At 44.5% G+C, this 16,486-nt stretch overlaps 1 protein-coding gene across 9 annotated transcripts in view; it reads left to right on the forward strand.

Annotated features, from left to right (window-relative positions):
* The window catches only part of CLUAP1 (clusterin associated protein 1), a 202,050-nt gene that overhangs the window by 52,665 nt on the left and 132,899 nt on the right, over positions 1–16,486 (forward strand). For all 9 annotated transcript variants that reach the window (XM_065559819.1, XM_042854122.2, XM_065559822.1 and 6 more), the window contains 2 exons: positions 12,073–12,156; positions 15,902–16,035. In XM_065559819.1, coding sequence (XP_065415891.1) covers positions 12,073–12,156; positions 15,902–16,035 — 218 coding nt within the window. The remainder of the gene's footprint in view (positions 1–12,072; positions 12,157–15,901; positions 16,036–16,486) is intronic.

The following is a 16,486-nucleotide window of genomic DNA, read 5'->3' on the forward strand; positions in this document are numbered from 1 at the left end:
AGGCAGTGCTGGTTGTTTCCTATATTATTACTAATCTTGTAAATAAGCTAAAAAACAAACCTTCCAATGCCAGAGAGCTCTTTTTAGCTGCTTACTCAGGAGGATGACAATAGCACTTCTTTTCTTTTGTTCTCATCCTCCGTTTGGAGTTGCAGGAACTAACACAAGCTTTTTCGAACAGTTTGATATTGGTGCATAATTGAATAGATGGCATACTAAAAATAAAAGGCAGATGTTCTCCAACAGCCATCAGGGAACAGGCAAACCTGCTGAGTGACATTAAGCCAGAGTGTATCAATGATTAACATCCACTGGAGAACAGCATAGGCTGATTCTCAGGTGTGGCGAAGCTCTGCTTGATGTGGGACCCAAGGAGGGGAAAGGTGGATTTATACCATATTTGGGCCTCCTCTATTCTAAGACTGTCCACTTTCTCCATCTATGCATCTTATGAGGAGGAAATAGCATAAAACTGTTACCTCAGTACTATGCCTTGCAGGGACTTTCCTTAAACTGGGCGGGGGATGGATTCCCCATTGGCTGGATCTGTTGGTTTTACTGTCTCTTGTCATGAAGCGTCTGTATTGTGTCAATGAATTGGGCATTTTGAGACTAAGGGCAGGGTTGTTGCTTTTAGCACCTGCAGAGAAAACTGAGTGGTTATTAGCTGCCTTGTTTTTTTCTCAAAATAGCTGGTGAATGTTGGGGTGTCACTACTTTATGACTTTCATTTGTACTTCACCTTTCAGGCAGAAGGATCCCACAGTGCCTTTCCTGCATTATAGTTTGCATTGCTTCCACACACCACTGAAATGCAGCCAGCTCTAGAGAAAAAGGCAGCAGCTGGTTAACACTGCACCACAACACTACACAACAGTTTAGGACAGAAAGTGGAGCACATTGTATCTAGTTTAAACTTTAGGAGGGATTTTAAGTAGGCAAGACATAATTAGTAAAATTATAACTTGGCCAGGGTTAGCAACCTGACTTCTGCAAAAAGTGCATTAAGTGGTCAGGACCTCAGTTCTTTCTTGTCCAGAAAAGTTGCTGCTGATTTGATTCTTGTGGACATGGCCTCAAGGCTCCTGATGCAGAAATCAACTGTGGCTGAGTCTCCCTCACTGGTTTTCTTGACCCTTGGGAATATCTGTCAATGTGATGCAAGTTTGAGACTGGTACATTCTTTGGACAGACTGGAATTTTAATGGCTTAGGATGAGCAATGTTTCCTGAAGTGACTGAAATGCAGGAATTTTGCTCTGATAAAATGAAAACAGAATTGAGCCTAAATTTGTCTCCACTTGAGGTGTCTATACTTGGAGCATAGCAGCCAGATGTAGCTTATTCCAGATTCCAAAGCGAGATTTCAGACCTTTGGCTGAAACACATTCTCACTTGTCAGACCAGTTGTACTTAGGCAAGAATGATTCTTCTGGTTTGGCAGATTTCTGATTACTTACTTCCTGGTTATGCAGCGAGTGTGACAGATTCACCTATGCTGATGAGAAAGGTGAACACAGTCCCTCTTTGCGCCAGCAAGGGCAGTTAGGGGCTTTGTGTGCAGTTTCACTGCCAAGGAAGGCAGGCAATATTTCCATTGCCTCCCTTTCCTTGGGCTTCTGCCAAGAGAAGACAACTTTCATCTTTACCAGCGCTCTGTCAGAGTCATAGGCTGAAGCAAGGTTGCATTGAATCAGTGTACCCCTGTGGCTTGGCCATACTTTCTTAATCCAAATTACCCTCTTTTGGTGCTGCAGTGGCTGGTGCCGATGGAAGCTGAGCCTGTGCTTCTGATTGTACTAATTTCCTTTATTTAACTATTTAAGTATGAATAATAGTATTTACTGGAATGAATTGCAGTATTGCCAGCCTCAGTAGATCAAAAGTCATGTATCGGACCCACATAAATAAAGAGATTGGCCCCAAAAATAATAAATTACAAAAAAAAACATAAAAATCATGCGGGGGCGGGGGTTAGTCGGTCTTTTGAATTTTTAACTTCTCTCTATCCTCAGCCAGTGTTTGGAGAATTTCAGATTCAAAAGTCAACTGTTAATGCCCACAAAAATGCATACCTCTCTCTAGTGGCTAAGATAGATCCCCTGCTCCTAATCCCCCCATCACTATACTGCATCCCCCTGCTCTAGAACCCCTCATCACTTCCCTTCCCACCCCTGCACTGCCTCCCCATGTGCCAGACGCTGCCTCCTGCTCCCCCATTCCCCTGCAACCTCTAGTGCTCCCCCACTCTCCCCAGCCCCCTTTCACCATGTCTCTGCAGCTCCTCACAGTCCCTGTGCCATGCCTATTCCCCTGAACCATAGAGTCTTAGGCATGGCTTCAGTCTTATTGAAAATGGTGGTGGTCTCATGCAGACAAACTGTAGGGAAATGGCAGCATCTTTCTGGCTTCAGCCCCTTTTACAGTCGTAGGAGATGATGGCCATTTTGAATAAGGGAACATTCATGATGTGACGGGTTGTACCCCACTTTGGGGGTGTCACCTGATGTGCTGGGGTCTCACTGAGCCTGCCTGTTCCACCAGCCTGGACTTCTTCACCCTGTCTTTGCTGTGCCAGGCCCTCAAGCCTTCTCTAGCATGCACACACACACACACACACACACGTAAGGCCACACCCAGCTGCAGAGACAGACTGAAATCAGCTCTGTGTGAGAGGATTCAGCTTGGGGATTCACCCAGCACTCATGTACACACACCCTTTGGGGAGTAAACCCAAAATAATATTGTCTTGCGCTGTATAGAAAAATCTGCGCAGCTCAAGCTCATAAAAAAATCACCCTCTCTCTCAATGTGGAGAGAGATATGCACAGCTTCTCCCCCCCCCGATATGAATTGCACAAACTGGGTTATGTTATAAACAAGAAATAAGTTTAACAACTACAAAAGGTAAATTTTAAGTGATTATAAGGGATAGCAAACAGAACAAAGCAGATTACCGAGCAAATAAAACAAAACACACAAACTAAGCTTAATACACTAAAGAAACAGGTTACACATAGTAATTTTCACCCTAAATGTTGTTTAGGCAGGTTGTAGAGTTTCTGCAGCTCAGAGTTCCAGTTATATCTCTTTACAGGCTAGACCACTGTTCTCAGCCTGGACTCAGCCCTTCCCTTCCCCTAGCTTAGTTCCTTGGTTTCTTCAGGAGCATTCAGCAGTCTTCCTTCTCAGGTGGGGAGGCAAATGGAGAGCCCAGATTGCCTTGCTTCCCAGCCTTAAATAGAATTTACATAAGGTGGGAAGCCTTTGTTTCCAGTGGAAAAGTACCAACAGTGTCCAAGGTGGTATTTTGTACCAGGTGACAGTATCGCATGACCTTGCAGTGTCAGGGCAACCATGAGACATGGTTTATTTGCAAGGTCCCCAGGAAGGAACTCCTGAGAAGATGGTGGATCCACATCTTCGAAAACTCATTGTCTTTTCCTAATGGCCCATTAAGGCTGATTGCTTACTGTCTGGTGGGCGTTTCCCAAGCACATACCAACACAGTTGTAATTGTTACATAGACAATATTTCTAACTTTAGATACAGAAATTATACATGCATACAAATTGGATAAACACATTCAGTAAATCTTAACCTTTCCATTGATACCTCACATGACCCATTTTGCTTAAAGCATATCTTAGTTATGCCATATTCATATCATAACAATATTTCTATGAAGAATATGAGGTGTAACATCACACATGAGTTGGCGCCTTTCATCATGTTTCCATGGGATAGGTTAAAAACATCTCAAAATCACTAGAGTCGTGACCAGATGGCGAGAGTTGGCGATCCTGGAGCTGCTAGTCTGTGCACCTTATCTGCTATGCTATTGTCTATTGGTAAAGTGCCCCTAGGGACTTTATCAGCAGTGTGTTTAGAGCACATACAAAGTTCAGGTCAGGTGAGCTGTAATGCCTAAGCTTAACCAAGCTGAATCAAAAGGGCTTAAAGCATAGAGAGCCTCATTCTCAGTTCTGCTGTAGCCTTTTTACACCACCCTGGAAGATTGACAAGGTCTTAAAGTCGGCAGAAACAGTCTCCTGTGCAGGGGACCTGCCAGCCCTCCAGCTCAGAGGAATTCTCAGCCCAGCATAGAGCTAGTACAAGGGCTTTCCACTGGTGCTGCTTCTAATCTCTGGAGTGGGGTGAGTTGAGACTAGTGTGTCAGGGATATGGCTAAAGCGCACTGCACTACTGCTGTTTTCTGTGGAGCCATGGGAAGCAGAACATAAGATGAGCAGCCCTGAGGTTTCCCTAACTTATGTGGCAAATGTAATTCAAAGCAAATAGGACTAAAATCACCTGCAAATGGAGTCTCTTGGGTTTTTGTAGATTCTTTTTAATGATTGTCAACTTTAGTTAATCAACATTAATTTTACCCTTGGCTTCCCTGATTTCCAATTAGTATTTATTGAGCAGCACTACAGCCATTGAGCTTTTGGGCACTTGAACAGGAAGCAAGGGTAAGCTTTAAACAATCAATCTGCTCATGAATACCCCTCTGGTTCAGCATGTGTGTGTTTTCTTTTCATTAACAGTTATAATAATCAGATATATTTCTAAATTGTTCCCATTTCCCGCCTCCTCTCAGCTTAATAATTATTTCTATAACTCTCATCCCTGGTGAGAGCTTTTCTTTTAAAATTTAATTTAAAGGAAAACTCTTGTGTATTTTGAAGTATATGCTGATCAGCACAACTAATTGCAAAGAGTAAATCATTTTAAAAGAAAATGTGCAAGGCCTAATTTTTAGCCTGGTCTACCTTTTTGGAAGGCACAGCTGATGTCATTGTGATGTCTGATTACCTGGTATGTACGCAGAATTGGGTAATGACATTAGTTGTGCCTGCAAATAATTAAAAGTGCAGTTATATGCATCTGCAAATTATGCGCACAAGAAGGGAGCCTGTGTTTTAAAAATCTGGCCCTAAATGTCATAAATACCAAGTAATAAAGAAACAATTAACAACAAAAGAGGCAGATGCCATCATGATTTGGAGGAGGACTGAGAGAAAGTACAAGCTGTCTGTGTGCCTCGGAAAATAGGGGCTGTCAAAGGAGTTATATTTACTTAAATAGCTTTGTTTAATTTAATTATGGTTTAACAATGTTAAATTAACTTGTTTGGTTTTTTAAATAAAATTTACCTTACAACAGTTCAGGCAGTCCCAGACAAATCAGTGAGATCTGCTTTCCTTTCAGACCTAGTCTGCATCACCAAGTTAGAGCTTCCTCCTGAGAAATGTCAGTGAATTGGAGCTTCCTGTGCAAGACCATTCATAGCTCTAGTGAGCTAAATGGCGGGTATATGTGAAAATGGTTCTGAAAATCCATTTTTAAAAATACATCAATGGGTTTGTCACTTAGAAAATATAATTGCTGGACATTTCTGATAAGACTTCCCTCCCGCCCCCCCTCCACCGCCCCCAATTCTTCAAGCATTTATGCACTTGCTTAACTTTACTACTGCAAGTAGTCCCAATTGTAGACAATGGCACTAATTGTGGTAGTAAAATAAAGCGATTACACAAGTGTTTGCAGGATCAGGGTCTTAATTCATTTTTTTCCCCGATAAAGAAGCTGTGAAAATCCACTTGAATTCTTAGGTCTTCTCTCCTTCCTCCCCTAAATGACTTTTTAAACAACTGAAATAATGCTCTTGTTTTCCAGTCCTGCAATCAGATCTGCAAATGCAAATATCTGCATTTGTACAGATTCGATTTGGCATAGGAGTCTGTGCTAGTGGCTCTGATTTCAGGATTGAGCCTTGCTGTAGAAATTGGCATGGATTTCTGCAGTGAAGGGATGAGTGAAACTTCATGCAGCTAAGGACAGTGAGGGAGGCAGGAGAGGAGAACACATTATGTTTTCATAGATGTTTGAAACCTGAATTGCTGAGGTTCAACAGTTTTGTCTGAACGTTACCAATTAGTCCAAAGCTGATGTACACGTTCTGTGGGTGGCTCACTGGGTTACTAAAAGGAGTCTGACATGGTAATTTTTTGTTCTTAAAAAATAAATTCCTTGCTGTTTCTAATATCCCCCTGGACAGTGGGAATGGAAGCCTGTTTCTTTTCTCCTGGTGAATGATAAACTGTTTTACTGTTTGAAGGAGACAAGGTGGTGAGTTAATGTCTTTTATTGGACCAACTTCTTGTGGTGGAAGAAACTTAGGCCTGGTCTACACTGCAGAGTTAGGTTGATGTAAACCATCTTGCATCAACCTAGTTGTGCATGTGTCTACACTTTGTCTCTCACCAATGTAAGCGCTCCACTATGCTGACATACTAATACCACCACCCTGACCAGCGTTGAGCTATGATCGAGATACTGAGGTCTATGCAGTGCAAATGTACTCACTCTCTTACCTATGTCAACCCTAACTGTCCTCCAGCAAACATCCCACAATTCCTGATGCTGACCACCCTGGTCACAATTGTGAACTCTACTGCCCATTGGTCACTGAGACCAGAAGCGCACCCACGCTTAAAACCGTGCATGTATTTTTTAAATGCCTTTTCCTGATTGTCCATCTTGGCAAGCACACCTAGCTGCTCTCCGTTGTTGTGTGCAACTGCCCAGCTGACCATGCCAGCTACACGTTCCAGATGTGCTCCGGCCTGGAGTAGACAGGAGATATTGGATCTCCTGGGCCTGTGGGTAGAAGAGGCTGTGCAAGCACAGCTACAGATCAGCTGTAGATATGTGGACATCTATGAACAGATCGCATGCGTGATATAGGAGAAGAGGTACAACAGGAACCGGCAGCAGTGCTGCATGAAAGCAAAGGAACTGCTTCAGCCATATCAGAAGGCCATGGAGGTCAACAGTGGATCCAGTGCCAAGCTGCAAACCTGCCGCCTTTACAAAGAGCTGCGTGTCATGCTTGGCGGAGACCCCACCACCATCCTGCACACCACTGTGGATTTCTCCGAGGAGCCTGAATCACAGGCCCCTGGCATGACAGCGGGATCGATGAGGAAGTGAGGAAGGATTGGGGACTTGCGACCAGGGCTGGAGGGGATTCAGCTATGCCAGGAGCCAGGATCTTTTTGAGGCTCCACCGCACTCCAGTCAGTCCCAGCAGTCAAGCATGGGTGAGTCCATGATTTTTAGTGTGTAGCAAAGTTATGAATTTAAGCTCCCAGGCTTGTCTTTTGAAGATGTTGTGCAGGTTTCCTTTGAGGATGATGACTGAAAAATCAGATATGGAATGATTGCTTTGTGAAAAGTATTCGCCCAAGGGTGGAAGGGTGTTTTTGTCATGTATCATTTTTCTGTGTGAGTTCATTTGAGAGCATAGTGAATGGTTTCACCTACATAGCTGTCGTTGGGGCATTGGCATCCCCAGTATGCCATCCTTTTCATGGGCCGGCTCAAGGAAGAATTACTGAACAAATACACCACCGAACCAATGATATAGCTGAGATACAGTGGAACCCCGCTATAACGTGATCATTGGGGTCCAAAATATTCAATCGCGGTAAATGCGGGGTTGTGTTATAGTGGGGTTCCACTGAACTTGTGTTCAGTTTGCAGCAAAGTGTGCGCCCTGGCTAGCAGGAGGGAGGGAGCAGGGGGAGAGAGAGAAGGGGGAGGGGGAGGCCAGCAGGGCCGGCTTTAGGCCGATTCGCCCCGGCGGCAGTCATCTTCGGGGGCCCTGCTCCTCTGGCCAGAGCGCCGGCCGGAGCGCAGCAGCCCCGCTCTCCCGGCCGGACCGCGGCAGCCCCGCGACGCTGGCCGGAGTGCTGGCCAGAGCGCGGCAGCCCCGCTCTCCCAGCCGGACCACTCGCCGCAGCCGCCAGGGCGGGCTGGAGCTGGCCCTGCCGGGGACAGAGCTGAGAACCCCAGGGGCCCGCCGGGGCTGCAGGGAGAGTTGCTCCTGCTGCAGCCGCCGGGGCCAGACTCGCCCCGCATTATAACCGAATTCACGGTATCGCGGGGTGCATTATAGCGGGGTTCCCCTGTACATTGATATTTTCATCCTTTGGACAGATGACCTAAACTCCCTCAAATATTTCCATCATCACTTCAACAACCACCACTCATCCATTGAACTCTGTTGGAATGCTTCCGGAGCAGCATCAATTTCCTGGGCACCATGATCAGCCTGAGCAATGGAACCCCACGGACAACTATATACAAGAAACCCTGGATCACCCCAGTTAGCTTCACAGATCCAGTAATCACTCCCAAACACACCAAGAAATCTGTTATCTACAGCCAGGTACTCGGATACCATAGTTCTGAGGAGAAAGTCTGGGATATACACCTTAACACACTTGAAACAGCCTTACTAAACAAGGACACACACCAGAGAAGTAGATGGCATCATGGAACAGGCCACCCAAATACCCAGAGAGAAGGGGGGAAAAGCACCTACCACCCCACACTCGAATGCATGCAAGGTATCATTAAACAGTTACAACCCCTGTTTGATGGGGAGTGCATCCTGAAAAACATCTTTCCTCTCCTCTGGCATTCAGACAACTCCTCAGCCTCACCAAGCTCATCATCAGAAGCAAGCTCCTCACAGAACAGGACACACCAACTCAAAAAGGCAACAGACTCTGCCAGAACAACAGATGCAAAATCCGCAGACATCTCTCTACTACTATACTCAATACGCCCCACAACACATCTTTCATACTCCATGGGTCCTACACATGCCTGTCGCAACATGTGGTACCACATCCTGGGCACTGAATGCCCCAATAACAACTATGTAGGTAAAATGACACTCGGTACACTGTGAGGGATCATAGGCCTTGAACCCCAGCTTGCAGGTCCCTGGCAGCTCACCTGACCCACTGGACAAGGGGACTAGTGAAGCTCTAGCTTGCAAAGGGCTCTGCCCACTAAGCTCCTGATTAGGGGAGACATACAGCCACACTGGTTGGCTGGGACTCTCTACTTAAGAAAGAGGCAAAGGAACTTATCTGAGCAACTAAGTGAATTCCTTGCTGTTTGTTACCTCAGACCCTGCTTACTTGCCTGACTCATGAGCCCTGCCTGTTTGATTCCTGTTCTCCTTATCCCAAACCACTGTCTACTTCCAGTTCCTGCTTTCCTGCCTTGCTGAAGGTCTCTGCTCCTATGCCCTATTCCTGATGCTGACTCCGGATTTGACTCCTGGCTTGGCACCTAACTCTGACTCCAGCTTTGACCTTCAGCTTGGCACCTGACGCTGTCTCTGACTCTTGGCTTGACTCCTGAACCTGTTCCACTCTGACCTTTGGGTTGGCATCAGATTCAGATCTTGGCTAACTCTAACCATTAGGCATGATGGCCTCCCTGCTTGCTTGGATCACTACTAAATTCTCCGAGTGGGCCCAACTGAGGATGGACCCAGCAGAGTTCCCTGAAGAGGCATTGGCACTGCATGAGCAGGTGATCCGCCTCCAGGCAGACAGCTGAGCATTGCAGGCACAGAAAGCACAGCTGACCACTGAAAATCAGGTGTTTGTGGGAGCAAGTCCATCAACTCCATTTAGAGAACGCTGTGCTTCGGGCCTATCTGGCTGCACTGTCATCTGAGCTGGGACCTGCTATTCCTCTGCCCAATTGAAGTGTTCTCCTACTGGCTTTTGTATGTTACCATTCCTGATGTCTGATTTGTATCCATTTATTCTTTTACGTAAAAGAATTCAATAACAGATTTAAAAGTAGCCATCCTTCAACAAAAAAAACCCACTTCAAAAACAGACTGCAAAGAGAAACTGCAGAGCTACAATTCATTTGCAAATTTAACACCCCTAATTTGGGCTTGAATAGGGACTGGGAGTGGCTGGCTCACTACAAAAACAATTTTCCCTCTCTTGGTATTGACACCTCCTCATCAATTATTGGGAGTCTATCCACCCTGACTGAATTGGCCTTGTTAACACTGGTTCTCCACTTGTAAGGTAACTCCCTTCTCTTCATGTGTCAGTATTTTTATGCCTGCATCTGTAATTTTCACTCTATGAATCTGAAGAAGTGGGGTTTTTTACCCACAAAAGCTTGTGCCCAAATAAATCTGTTAGTCTTTAAGATGCCACCGGACTCCGCATAGTTCTTGGAGCGGATAGCCCCTCTCACTGCCTCACTCTGCAAAAACAACAGATTCCTCTGGTCTCCTGAGTCCCAACAGGCTGAGCAAATAAAACTTGTATTTACTACTGCTCCCATATTGGTCAACCCCGACACCCCGGAAGCCTTCATCATCAAAGCGGATGCTTCCAGCTTGGCAATCGGAGCAGTGCTATCCCAAAGGCACAGTCCTCAACAATTGCGACACATGTTCACCTTTTATTCGAGGAAAGTGGGGGAGATGTCCAGCCCCACTGATTGGCTGGGATGCTCTACTTAAACCAAAAAGTGGCACAGGAAATTGTTTGAGCAATTAGGTGAATCCCTGAGTAGCTGTTACTATGGACCCTGCCTACTTGTCTGACTCCTGAACTCCACCTTCCTGCCTGTCCCTCTCCAGGTCTCCCCACTCCTATGCCTTACCCCTGATTCTGGCTTGGCACCTGAGTCTCTCTGCTGCTCTGACCTTTGACTCAGGACCTGTCTCTGACCCTGGCTCCGATTCCAGACTCTTACCATTAGACATGACAGCCCACAACCTGGTCCCTATGTGTGCTCCCATGAATGAACTCGCAGAAAAATGATAAAAGACACAAACACCATATTACCTATGGGCGAACACTTTTCACAAAGCAGTCATTCCATATCTGACCTGTCAGTCCTCATCCTCAAAAGAAACCTGCATGACACCTTCAAAAGATGAGCCTAGGAGCTTAAATTTATAACTTTGCTAGACACTATAAATCCTTGACTCAAGTAAAGACACTGGATTTATGACTCATTACAACAGTATGTTACCCACTAACTATGACCGCAGAGATGTTAACTGCACATGTAACCTTGAATGGTCTCTTTCAACTCCTGAGGCTTAATAATTGTTCCACCTTGTATTAAGCTATGATGATCAGATTACCTTTTCCAGATCTGAAGAAGAGCTTCCTGAAGCTTGAAAACTTGTGTGTTTCACCAACAGAAATGGATCCAATAAAAGATAATACCTCACCCATCTTGTCTCTCAAATATCCTGGGACCAACATGGCTGCAACTACATTTGCCTGTATGGATGAGTGCCAAATCCTCTTCCACCCACAAACTGACCAGACTCATGAGGCTTTCAGCAACCTCTGCTGCCCACCTAAGAGCACCATTCTTGGTGAGAGAAGTTGAATCCAAGTCAGTCAGCACCTCCTCCCCTTCTGCCATGAGAGTTAGTTGAATTGGGAAGGGGGAATTGGACAGGAAATGACATCTACTGATTGCTCCTGCTAGCTAGGTTAGTGGTAGGGGTTGTGATCACTCCTTAGGCCTGGTCTACGCTTAAAACTTAGATGTAGACACAGCTAGGTCAACAGAAGAATCCTTCCATCAATCTAGCCACTGTCGCTCGGGAAGGCGGAGTTCCTCCTGCAGAAGTGGAAACCCCCTTCTGTCACTGTAATCTGCGTCTACACTACAGAGTTATTGGTGTCACAGCTCCAGCACTCTAACTATGCGGCTCTAGCCCCATAGCATAGACAAGCCCTTAGTCTGGTTAGCTGAGGCATTTGGCTCATAGGGCTGAAGTAGATCAGATGTATGTTCATCGTTTGTGGCCTTTTTAATATCTTTATTGAAGATAATAAAATTAACCTTCTGGGGTACATTTGGAACAAGGTGTGTGGGGTAACCCATGTAATTTCCTTTAATATTAATGACAAATAAGTGGCTGAAACTGTGCTCTTAAAGGTGTTCCCAGCTCAGAGCAATAAGTCTCATCTCACTTTGAAATGATGTCTGCATTGCTAATTCTTAACACTGGCCTCCATTAACTCTGACCTTTTTCATAGCCTCCCATTCTGTGATGCTCTCTGAGCAATGAGTCATAAAAATTAAATTCCACTCCATTTATTATGCACATGCCTTTGTCGGAGTTGCTCGACCACCCTCAGTTCTGTGACTATTAATTCCTTTGCATGATGCTTGAGTACATTGATGTGTTTTTATTTCATAGGAATTGAGAACGGAATCCATTGCGAGACCTCTGGAGATAAATGAGACTGAAAAGGTGATGAAAATTGCCATCAAAGATGTTCTGGTAAGCAGAAGCATCTGGTAAGCGTGAGCATCGGCAAACACATTCAAGATAGTTTGAAGATCTCTCTCAGAGTGGGCAAAGATTGCATTATCATCAGCATATTCAAGTTCCACAATAGATGTTGTGGAAATCTTACTCTTGGCTTTCAGCCTGCTAAGCCTGAACAACTTCCCATCCATTCTGTAAGTGATTTCAATGCCAGCTGTAAACTTCCCAGCAATTAGGTAAAGCGTGACGGCAATAAAAACCGCAAACATGGTTGGAGTTCCTAGGGCTAGAATGGTGCTGGGTTCTCTGGGATATGGTTACTTTGACTCGAGTCTGCGCACTGCAGTGTGGATGCCAGAGCCCTTGGTTCGAGTACTGATCAGAATATTCTTAACGTAGGGTTAAAATACGGTGTAGACGCTCAGGCCCAGGGTTCCCTAACACTGGTGAGCTGACTCAAGTCCCACTACCCCGGCACTTACATTGCAGTGTAGACATACCCTTATTTTAAATTCTCCCACACTAGTCCACTTCAAACAGAAGCATTCTGCACAAAGATCTGTTTCCAACCTCAGGTGGTGCTGAGCCTGCATTTTAACTGGGGGAACATTTATCTTTAGATAGGTAGAATTTCAAAGCGAACCTGAAGATTTTAACAAGATTGTTTTAAAATGGCCCCATCCTGTGATCCTGAATGGCAAGTGTCAGCTCTGAATGTTAATTGCTGCAGACAACTGGCCAACAAAACAAGGTGCTACACTCAACTCAGTGGCATTTCTCTGTTTGACTGTAACACGATCAGTGGCAAAAGAGTTGGTACTGGTGTGGTCAGAACAGCTAGGAACGTGCTGAGTCAGGGCAATCTATCAAGTAGTCTCCACCAGTGGGGTTCCATGAAGCCCTGGCCATGCTAAAGTGGTCATCTAGTAGGCAGACCCCTAAAAAATGGGTGTCAGTGTAAACACTGCCCATCCTGCTCTAGGATTGAAAACATCCCAGAAGCATAGCTGCCCGTGCCAGCTGGGGTGTGAGGGAATCAAGCTCAAACAAATTAAATTATTGAATAGCCAACTGTATCCAACACACACATATATATAATTAGAGGAAGCAGAGCTTCAGGTTTAAATAGCCATGCCAAATCAATAGATACACTAGGTGATCCCTCCATCTGCTTTTTCTGCTGTTCAGTCTATATGCATCCTGAATGTTGTTAATATGTATTGATATCCTAGGCCGTAGCTCCAATAAGCCAGTCTCAGCATATTAGAGTGGATAATTTCATGGGAAATATCAATAACTCAAACCTACCTCAGCTGGTTAGTTCCAGACCAATTATTGAAATTATCTACTCTAGCTGAACAGCAAATAACCTTCACTGCTGGAATTTCAACAAACGCATAGCTCTTTCTTAATTAAACAACTTTCTAAACGATCAAAGTTTCAAGGGTGCAAATGCTTTGAACATACCCAGCACATTTTAACATGCAGGAAGGGTTTTTTTCCTTTCTTGTCCTGATTGCAGTAGAGTACGTAGCACTATTCTGATTGCAATTTATTTTTGAAAAGATGGCCATGGCAGGGCTAAGAAAAAACAGAGATTAAGACCGATTAGGTTCTTTTAAAATGTGATATTTGTCAGGAAGTAGTACTAGTCCTGGAGACCTTAGCAGGGCTGCTATTGGGCTTATAACAAAGAACTCTGTTGCTGCAAGAGGAACCCCAGGAGGCAATCTGTTTAAGGGACACCAACTGTTCCCTGAGCTCTAAGGAACACAGAGACAACACCCCTCACCACACCCCTCCGTGGGATGCAGCTTCCCCAACCTCACTCCAGCTGGCTCTGTTGACCATTGGGTATGTTGGGGGGTGGGGAGACAGAGCCATCACTATACCTTCTGTCCACCCCTCCCCACCTTCTTTCAGGCATCACATGCCCCTAGAGGAGCCATGGCTGCATTACCCTAAATGCATTCCTTTTCCATAAGAATATAAGAACAGCCAGAATAGGTCAGACCAAAGGTCCATCTAGCCCAGTATTGTCTTCCAACAGTGGCCAATGCCATATGCTTCAGAGGGAATGAACAGAACAGGTAATCATCAAATGATCCATCCCCTGTTGCCCATTCCCAGCTTCTGGCAAACAGAGGCTAGAGACACCATCCCTGCCCATCCTGGCTAATAGCCATTCTAGTTCCCATGTATGGGCCATGCAAGGGAGAAAAGACTGTCTACTCCCTCCCACCCACCTCATGCACACACAGCCAGGAAGAATCTGCATGCCTGGTAGTGTTTACAGGATCAGCCCTCTAATTTTTATGCCACAATATACTTGTATGAGCATTGTCAGCCTTGGAAAACTTATGAAAATGTACCTGGCTAAGCACCAAACATACTGATGCCTTTGCCAGAATGATGATAATGGTGATAATGAAAAAACTATTTTTCTCGCCTGCCAAGAAATAGATTATTCTTCTTGGGCAAATGGGCATATAGAATTTTGCAAGTCTGCCTAAACTGGCTGAATTGTAGTTGCTTTGGGAAACATATCTTTGAAATTCCTCATTTTGAATTGTTGAAAATCTCAGCCATAGTGCTGCATCTGAGTAGAATTCTCCATTGAATTTCCTTTTTATTTAACTAAAGGCAAACAGAAATGGAAAGGTACTTGGATTGCATCTTCAAATAATTGCTTCTTTGAATTCATAATCACTGCAATAAACACAGCCTTACTGGTAGACTATATTGCAATTACAACAGCACCAGACTCAGTTTAAATCTACTGTGTATTTGAATCTAGATTCACTTTGGTTCGGGAAGACTGAACCTCAAAAAGGCTCAGTGGATACTGTATATAGGAACTTCTCCCAGTGGGTGGTAAACTAAGTCCTTGAATTTATTGGAACCAGCTGAGTGATCCTGGTTTGGCACAGGCAAACCTAATAATGGTTTGCAGTTACAATTGTAACAGTGCCTCGAGTCCAGAGGGTTCCTAAAGTCTTTATAGTCATTGCATCTAAAAATCACTTTACTCACTACTAAAATGCAGGCCACTCTGGAGTGGGATATGACAGCTGTTCAAAATTGCAATATCGATATTGCAATTTTGAACAGCTGTCATATCCCACTCCAGAGTGGACTGCATTTTAGTGGTGAGTAAAGTGATTTTTAGATGCAATGACTATAAAGACTTTAGGAACCCTCTGGACTCGAGGCACTGTCATAGCTTGAGTCATATCTTGCCCTGACTCAGGACAAGAACTGAAGAATACACTATCCAGTTGAAACTGCAGAATGCATGCACAGAGGCCATATTTGGTCCCAAAACAATGGCGTTGGTTTACTTTCATGCAGTGTCAGTGCTCAGCAGTGCAGAATAATACTGTGTAATCCATATTTAATCCCAGGATCAGAAAGAGGAAAAGGAAAAGCCAGCTGTTATGAGAGAACAGGATTTTCTCTGTAGTGTCCACAATAAATACGATTGATTTGTAAACCAAATAATGACCCTTCTAATGCTGTCAGTGAGACCCATGATGTATGAGAAGCTAAATGATGATTGTAATAAGAGTGTGACACACAAGAATGCTGGTGGAAGACTGATCTTTGCCTGAGCCTGGGTGCATAACATGGCTCATGGTTACAAAATTCTGTTGATGACACAAGGCGCAAGATAATGCAGAATCAGGCCCGGAGTCTGAAAGATGGTTGGAATTACACTTCTGCAGGCCATGACTCAGCCACTCATTCTCTCTTTCAGGAACAAGTCCAGAAGACTAAGGACATGTTGAATAACGTGGCCTCGGATGAAGCCAACTTGGAAGCCAAGATTGAAAAGAGAAAACTGGAACTGGAAAGAAACCAGAAGCGACTACAGACCCTACAGAGTGTCCGGTAAAGACCATGTACCTTTTATCCACTGCAGAATTAGTATAAATGGTGGTGAAGTGTATTCTTAATGCCCACTGTAGTGAAGATTGACTAGTCTGTAAAGAGTCCAAGAAGTATGATGGCCTCTGAGGAGTGCACTAAATGTGGTGATTTGCCAATGCAAAAATGATTTTCCAATCATCCAGTTTTGAAATTGACTAACATTTTGCTACCGTCAAGATGGCCAAAATGTTACTTTATTTTTAAATTGTCACTTGAACTTTTCAAAATAATCAGACTTTAAAAAGTAATTAAATCCAGATGGTATCTCTGGGTCGAGATGTTCCTAGGAGAAAAAATGGTGAAACATGCTGCTTGATTTCTAAGATGTTCCTAACTTTTCCAGCCACTGGTAGGTAGTAGATGAAGAAACAGGTCATGAAGTATCCTTGGACGTGGAAGGGTCATCTAGAGA

The sequence above is a fragment of the Chrysemys picta genome, chromosome 10 (assembly GCF_011386835.1).
Source record: "Chrysemys picta bellii isolate R12L10 chromosome 10, ASM1138683v2, whole genome shotgun sequence".
Lineage (NCBI taxonomy): Eukaryota > Metazoa > Chordata > Testudines > Emydidae > Chrysemys > Chrysemys picta.